At 50.1% G+C, this 8141-nt stretch overlaps 1 protein-coding gene across 1 annotated transcript; it reads right to left on the reverse strand.

Moving 5' to 3' along the window:
• Nucleotides 1–389: 389 nt before the first annotated feature.
• LOC136326858 (regakine-1-like) lies at nucleotides 390–6998 on the reverse strand. Its single transcript, XM_066263384.1, has 3 exons — nucleotides 6873–6998; nucleotides 3447–3564; nucleotides 390–2175 (listed from the first exon to the last, which is right to left on the reverse strand). Exons 1-3 carry the CDS (start codon nucleotides 6940–6942, stop codon nucleotides 2082–2084), a joined length of 282 nt encoding a protein of 93 aa, XP_066119481.1. The 5' UTR covers nucleotides 6943–6998; the 3' UTR covers nucleotides 390–2081.
• Between the last annotated feature and the right edge of the window lie 1143 nt (nucleotides 6999–8141).

The raw sequence follows: 8141 nt of genomic DNA on the forward strand, positions 1-8141 counted from the left end.
TTGGGTGGAATGAAGTAGAATAAGAGTGAGGTGGGAAAGAAAGAGCAGAATTGTGATGACTACAGGGTTTTGTTCTGAGCAGCTGGCAGGATGGAGCTGCCATGTGCTGAGATGGGGAAGTCAAAGGAGGAGCAGATTCGGGGACATTCAGGAGCTCAGGGTTGACCAGATAATTTTGAGAAACTATTAGACACCTGAGTGGAGATGTCTGGGCTGAAGAGGTATAATTTTGGAAGTTTTCAGCACATAGGGAAGCAAGGAAGCAGTGAGTCTGGCTGAGATCACCCGGGGAGGGGGATCGACAGAGACAAGTTAGGAAAACTCTGCCCTCTCTGGATTTTATAGTAAAATGAGAATAATGAGCTCTAGACCATGGGAGTGTGGGATGATTAAGTGATATTATGTATGTAGAGCACTTTGCACAATTCTTGGCACATAGTAGGTGCTTCTTTAAGCTCCTTCCTTCGCCCTGAAGGCAGACAGGTTCACCTTGCTGGTGAATAAGTGGCTGTGGGTTACAGTGTGGCAGAGTCTCACGTCTTTGTGTCCCTGCTGCTCATCTCTGTCTGCAGCCATGTTGACCAGCGTGGTCCTTCATCTTCAGGGAACCTTCTGTGCCCAACAGCTCACTGCCGCTCCATCCGTGCTCCCACCGACCCTTCCCAGGGGCCCCAGGACTTCCCCACTCCCTCAATGATTCTTGTCCCTTTTGCTTTGGGATTTGAGCTGCCAACGGAAGCTCTGATCACATTTGAGTTTGTATGAAGGTGCGGAGAACTGGTTTGCAGCTCTCTGGGATTTGAGTGAGAGCGTGAGCCCAAGGACATTAGGCTTGCAAGCATTGGCGTTAGGAGGAGTTGGGCATTGATCTGGGAAACGTGAGGACACTGAGGATAGACTTTGCTAATTTCCTAACTTCGCCTTTGACAGGAGATGGTCCCCCACACCTTACCACTCAACTCACGCAGGTGCAGTGATACCTGACTTACCGAGTCAAACAGTATTGCGCTTCCCCAGGAGTTTGGGATTGAAGCAGAAAGTCGCAGTGTGCAGTATCTCAGGGCTGAGTCAGAAGGCAGGACCACACCAAAGTCCCTGAGCCCTTTCTCTGGTCTGTCTCCAGTGAAGCACAGCCAGGCAGGTGGCAGCTTCAGCGACCGAGAGAGCAGAGAACGGCCCTGCCTGCCCACCTCCCCTTTCCTCCTCACACCCACAGAGCCCTGCCTTGGGCCTGGCTCTGTCTTTAGTTGGGGTAGTGGTGGGAGTCGGTCAAATTTCCAAAGTCACTGTCACACCACGCAGCAGGGATACAGACCAAGGGAGGATCTGAAGAGATGGCAGGACTTCAGCATCTGAGGCAAAGGCTTTGGGCAGGGAGCATGAGCAGGTGCTATTTGCACTAGTTCTCAAAGGGTGGACAGAGAAATAAATGTTTTTAATGGCTGAGGTGGGAGAAAGTGCTTTTAAGGAAGGGTGAGCTGCAGCCCCTGTGTGGACAAAGGAATAAGGAGGAGTGTTAGGTGAGCACCTCAACTATCCCCTTCACATGCAAACAAATGATACTAATGCGCTTGTCTCTATTGTCACACTGTTCCTATTATCTAAGGCCCTGAGAAAAGGGGTTACTTGTTTTCTATATACTGAATCTAATCTGCTGTCATTCTATTTAAATTAGTTGATACTGAAGTGTTTAGAATGGCAACTGACACATAGTGAATACCACAGAGAGGTCTGTAAAATAAAAGAAATAAGCAGGCTGTCTTGTGAGAGAACACAGTGAAACCACTAAGTCCACTGTCTGTAGCACCATTTTATTTCAGCTGGGTGCCTGCAAAAGGAAGACAGACCCTGTCTGGGGGCCAAAGCCCCCTCAGCCCCCAGAGGTGGGTATCATGGCAAAGCCTCAGGAGAAAACAGAATTCATCAGAGCACAGGGGCACAGACGAGCAAGAATGGGTTTCCGTTACGGCCAGGGCAATGCCCAGGGAACATCCGGGCTGAGAGAGTCGGGTGGGGATGGGAGGTGGCTCTGTGGCCTCTTCTCATGTTCCCTGGGATGCGGTGGCCACACTGCCCCTGGATCACTTTGAATTTTGTTTCAGGCGTCGGATGTGCCGCTGCACCCAGATATCTCTGGGGTTGGCACAGATTTGTCGCTCACGTATGGTGGTGAAGCTGTGGAGAAAGGAGGAGGATGAATGAGCCTGACTAGTGGCGGCATAGTGGGTGGAGTGTCGACCTGGGACGCTGGGGTCCCAGATTTGAAAACCTGCTGTCACCGGCTTGAGTGCAGGCTCACCAGCTGGAGTATGGGGTCATTGTCACCAGCTTGAGTGCGGGGTCACTGGCTTGAGCAAGGGGTCACTAGCTCAGCTGGAGACGCCCAGTAATGCATGTAAGAGAAGCAATCAATGAACAACTAACTATGAGCTGATGCTTCTCATTTCCCCCTTCCTGTCTGTCTGTGTGTTTGTCTGTCTGTCTGTTTCTCTCTCTCTGCTAAAAAAAGAAAAAATGAAGGAGGAGGATGAAAAGCTGAGAGTCAGCAGCCAGGAAAGGAACTCATCCCACCGCCCGTTCTCTTTCCAGCTCAAAACTCCCCACCCCTCGCTCTACCAGACGTGGTCCCTTGCAGAGTGGCCTCACTCCTACTCCATACTCTTACTGCCCGTAGTCCCTTGCAGAGTGGCCCCACCCCTACTCCATACTCTTACTGCCCGTGGTCCCTTGCAGAGTGGCCTCACCCCTACTCCATACTCTTACTGCCCGTAGTCCCTTGCAGAGTGGCCCCACCCCTACTCCACACTCTTACTGCCCGTAGTCCCTTGCAGAGTGGCCCCACCCCTACTCCACACTCTTACTGCCCGTGGTCCCTTGCAGAGTGGCCCCACCCCTACTCCACACTCTTACTGCCCGTGGTCCCTTGCAGAGTGGCCCCACCCCTATTCCACACTCTTACTGCCCGTGGTCCCTTGCAGAGTGGCCCCACCCTACTCCACACTCTTACTGCCCGTGGTCCCTTGCAGAGTGGCCCCACCCCTATTCCACACTCTTACTGCCCGTGGTCCCTTGCAGAATGGCCCCACCCCTACTCCACACTCTTACTGCCCGTGGTCCCTTGCAGAGTGGCCCCACCCCTACTCCACACTCTTACTGCCCGTGGTCCCTTGCAGAGTGGCCCCACCCTACTCCACACTCTTACTGCCTGTCTCTGTCATTTCCCAGGGAGTCAGGGGAGGCCCCACCAGGCAGCCCTGTTTTCCTTCTCTTTCCTAATCCCCTCTCTATCCGTAGGCACTGGCTCCCACCACCTCCCTGAAGGTCCAGCTCAGGCTGGGAAGCCCGCCCCTCAGCAGCTCCTGTCCCAACCCCCTGCTTCCCTCTCCCAGGTCCTACTGGTTTTCATCATTTGCACCCCTTTCCATTGTCAGCCAGGCTTTACTTACATGATCCCTGGGGTGGGGCAAATGACACTGGTCTCGCGATAATCTTTCATACGACGGAATGGGATTGGCCGAGAGGTGAAGGACACACAACAGTCAACAGCCTTGTTCTTAGGTGGTCCTGCAAGGCACGAGGGACTGTATGATGCTGAAGTCTTCTCTACAATGAAGCTTAGACCTGTATCTCTATTCTGGAGAGCTTGCATGGGGAGGGGTGGGGAGGAGCCCGTGGGAGGGAGTGTGCCCTGGCCCCTCGGACAGCACTTCCTCCCCACCTTTTAAATTGTCCTCCTCTGATACCTCTCCTCCCTCCCCACTGCCAGTTCCTCCTGACCTCTTCTTTCTTTCTCTGACCCTCCCCAGGGCTGGGATATGACCATCGTGTTTCAAATTTCTGACAGTCTTTGGGCTTTAGGGTAAGATATCAGAATTCCTGGGAATTTTCAAAATCATAAATTAGTCTATATTTTTTATACCACTTTATTCTCATGTTTTTTAAATAATAATGAGTGGTGATATAGTAAACAGTGAATAACTTTCTCGTGATAGGGTTGTACGAAAAGTTTCAGAGGTTTTCTGTAAACAAAAGCACATGCAAGGTTTACTATTGTGATATGTGTTGTGACAAGATTACAGTCAATAGCATGTTGAGGGCTCTCTAGAAGATACAGACAGTCCACAATAGAAAACACGGCAGGAAGAGACCAGTCACACAACATAAGAATCATTTAAAAAAATTTAAAAATACTACAACTATTTAACAGTTAACATTTAAAAGTTATCATTCAAAAATGAAAATGTAGCGTGCTGGGAGCATTAATTGCTCCATTTGTAGTCTTTATCTTTGTTTGTTAACACATATCCCAGATATATAACATTTTTGCCGTTTTACATCAACGTTGGCCAAATTGTTGAAAGTACATCCAAGAAGCAACTTTAAGCTGGGTGTAGTACCTAATGTTTCATAAGATCTCATTTCCTTTTTAAACAACGGACATGCATTGTCCCCTTGTTCTGACTTTGGTTTTTTCATTCAAGTTAATATACTTCTGCTAAGTTAGATTTTATATACAAATTAGTGAATATTTCTGGTTTTATCTCCCAGTATCACATGATATTTACATATTTTCTCTTAGTATTTCCTTTGTTAAATTAAATCATTTATAAAGAGCTGTCACCTACAGCAATTACTGAAACACTGGGCAAGGTCAGTGAACATTATTGTTCAAATAACAGAATGCTCACATCATCTAGCAAGTTCAAATCGCCAACTTAAGGACTTACTTTGCTTCCAAAACTTATTTCTTGAAGCATCACTTATATGATTTGTGTAAAATGTGATATATATACAAACTCGCTAACATTTACCTAGCAGCAGATGATAGCACCATGAACTCATACTTGTAACATGGCAAGGGCTTCGGGCTGAGAGACTGTGACCACTTACCTCTTACCTGCTCCTGTCCCGGTTCCCCAAAGTGCCCATCTTAACTCTGAACTCCGTAAGTCAAATGTTTCAGCTCTTGCTCTTGATGTCAGTGGATTACTTTAGTTCATTCTCATCTCTGTGTTCATTATTAACCTTTAATTCTTTCAGGAGAATTGTAATACTTTCCCCTACTTCCCCAGTTTCTCAACTGAATTTTCTTAGGACCTAGGATTTGGAAAAACCATATAATTTTGTAACAAATGCCGAGAAGGAATTCTCACATGGACACGCCAGTGGATGCCCAGGGCGGGCCGCTGTTCTCCCGCAGGTCTCAGGGGGATGCCGGAAGGGCCAGGGTGCTGTGCCCAGAGGAGCAGAACCCTGCCTGTGAAGCAGGAAAGCTAAACTTGTCCCTGTCTCTGCTCTGGAAAGCTGCGTGACTACCGACAGGACACTCAGCCTTTCAGAACCTGTGTCCTTAAAATGACAGATACTATCGATGGGGCAAGTACTGTGCCTACTGACTTAGATATGATTATTTTGTGCAGTAAAGTTCTCATTTCCCCTGTGTAACAGACAAAGAACCCAAGGCTCGGGAAGCCTCAATGAGACATGGCGGTCCTGCTGACCAGTGTGGGTGGAGCCTCCAGACAGAGGCTCCCTGGGAGCAGATGTGTCTGTCTCTGTGGTCAGTGTGTTTCAGCATGCTGACTGACTGGGTGGCCAGAGTAGGCTTTTCATATTGATTTGTTGGATGAAGAGTGAATTCAGTTTGAATCTATGTCTTTCTGACTATAAAGCTAATCATTTCTCTATTTTGTTTAGCTGTTCTCCAAAGAAAAAAGGACTCCCCTTACTAAGTCTTGGCTATAGGCCTGGTACGTGGCTCCCTTCCTGACATATTTCTGCTCCTCACAACGACCCTCTGAGAAAGCGTTAGTGACCCCGCTGGCAGATGAGAAGTCACACAGTGATAACAGGAATTATGGGACAGCACTGAGGAGCTCTGTAGCTAGGGACAGTCAAAATGCCTGGAAAATAGCTCTCCTTCCTTGGACCAGCAGGGATGTCCAATGAGAGGCCCGGGACCCAGCATTTTCCAGCTCAGAATTTGGTTGAAATTCAACTCAAGAGAGTCGAGATTCAGGAAATCCCCTCCTAGGACCCCTGCTATGTCACCTTCTCCCCTGGCCCCAGCCCCATGCAGAGGGGCCACCATGCTTGTTTAGGGCAAAAGGTCAGTGAGTTGGGAGTCAGGCCTCTTCTGGAGTCACCTGCTACTGTCCCTCTTGTGTCCCACAGATATTGAGACTTACTACCTGTCAGGGACAGCTCTGAGCCATATGCCCAGTTGGACAGACCTCACAGGGAGAGGAGAGAGGCTGACACAGGGCCCTTAGACTCCAATGTCCCCTCAGGCCAGGCAGACAGCAGCTGGGTGTGGCCCGGCAGTGGGGACTCCTGGGACCTGGGCAGTGTACCCCTGTCTAGAGGGACAGCACTCATCCCCTCAGTTCCCATTAAAGGCTATCTTATGTGGAAAGTCGGGTTCAGGTCTGTTTGGTCTTCCATATTTGCGTAAGAAATAGGCACTGTAGTAGATTTTTAAGTGTTTCCAATTTTTAAAGGTTACCAATCAATTTAAATATTGTAAAACCCCAATCTAAGCAATGCGGATGGCTTGACCCTTTGCGGTTCACAGTCTCCCCTCCCAGCGTAGGCTGACTTGTGGCTCCTGCGTGTCCCTGGGAGGGGGCTGAGCAGAGCCTGGGAGGCCCTGGACAGCTTCTCGCTGCCGGGTACCCAAGGGCCAGGGAGGACCTCTGCCGAGGCAGGTGTTCCCCTCCCTGGAGGAGAGATAAGTGAGTCCTGCCCCGGAAAGGCCCCGGGAAAGGTGCTGTTTTCCAAGGACCAGCTGGCAGCCTTTTGGGACCACCCACACCTCTGCCTCTGGCTATTGTGTTCTCTATGTTCAGAGGAATGCGAGTCACGGGTCTCACCTTCATTGGCCTCAGAGTGGAGGGCTACAACCGTGAGGAGGAAGGCGAGGAGAGCCAGGCTGACCCTCATCCTTCTGGCGGGTGACCAGCTGCAGACACGGGGCAGGGCTGAAGACTCCTGGGTGCTCGGACTCCTTGAAGGCTAGGCTCTGCGCGTCCTTTATACTATCAGAGGCTGCTCGGCAGGAAGTCACAAGATAGAAAAATACAAGATTGAGTTTTATTTCTTAAGAATTGTGGCTGCTGACATATCTAAAATATGAGAAATGAGTCAACTATTCAAAGAAAAGTAGAAGATGGAGAATGACCTTAAGTTTCACATTCGGCCAGCGTCTTAAGGGTGGCCGTGGGGGAAGCCCAGAGACCAGGGGCTTTGTGGTAGAAACTGCCTCCACTCCTGCCCCTCCCCAGGGAACCTGGGCGAGCCTCCTCGGTGAGCCCACCCTCAGGTGTGGACCATGGCTTCAGAGGCCTGGACCACTGTCTCAGGCTCAGCATTTCCGGGTCCCAACAGAATAAGGATGTGGGCTCAGGCCTAATGGGGGCTGGAAGCAGGGAGAAGGACCGAAGGGGAACCGAGGATCGATGAACCTCACCAGCCAGGTTGAACTGGAATCCCTCACCTAGGCTGAGCTGAAGGCCCCTGACCCCTGCCCAGCGCTGAACTTGGTCAGATCCTTAGCAACCAAGGCACAGGACTCTCTGCCTGGTCAGGACTGCTTTGGGGCCTGGGGCTGAGGGACGAGTTCCTCCTGGATCAAGCTGGAGAGCCAGAGGCAGGGCCACGAGTTTGGGCCAAGACACGGTGCGGGTGTTTTTGTCCCTTTCCTTCCCTGGGGGTGACTCAGGGATGGTACCCACTGGCACAGATTTTGGGGGCACCAGTCACAGTGCAGCGATCAGATCTGTGCTCCCTGAGACACAATTCCATAGAATACAATCGTATCTTGTCACCCTCAAGTCTGTGCTGCAGGATCCCTGCACAGTGACGCATGGTTTAGTGACAGGGAGGTAGTGTGACCAACTATCCTGGTTTGCCTGGGATGCAGGGGGTTCCTGGAATCTGGGACTTTCTGTGCTAACACAGAGAGGAGGCAGTCCCCTGCTGGGAGGCTGGGCAGATGTGGCTGGCTGCCACCTCCACTTTCACCAAATTCAGATTAAGCAATTGAGGGGTTTTTCCCCCAATATTTTTTACTGTGGTAAAATACACATAATATAGAATTTTCCACTTTAATTATGTTTAAATGTACAGTTCAGTGGTATTAA

Source organism: Saccopteryx bilineata, chromosome 2 (assembly GCF_036850765.1).
Source record: "Saccopteryx bilineata isolate mSacBil1 chromosome 2, mSacBil1_pri_phased_curated, whole genome shotgun sequence".
Classification (NCBI taxonomy): Eukaryota; Metazoa; Chordata; class Mammalia; order Chiroptera; family Emballonuridae; genus Saccopteryx; species Saccopteryx bilineata.

Coding starts and splice junctions, on each gene's coding strand:
- LOC136326858 (XM_066263384.1), bottom strand. CDS start 6,942: ATGAGGGTCAGCCTGGCTCTCCTCGCCTTCCTCCTCACGGTTGTAGCC. Junction 3,565..6,872: donor CCACTCTGAGGCCAATGAAG/GTGAGACCCGTG, acceptor CGTGCCTTGCAG/GACCACCTAAGAACAAGGCT. Junction 2,176..3,446: donor TGCCCCACCCCAGGGATCAT/GTAAGTAAAGCC, acceptor CTTTCTCCACAG/CTTCACCACCATACGTGAGC.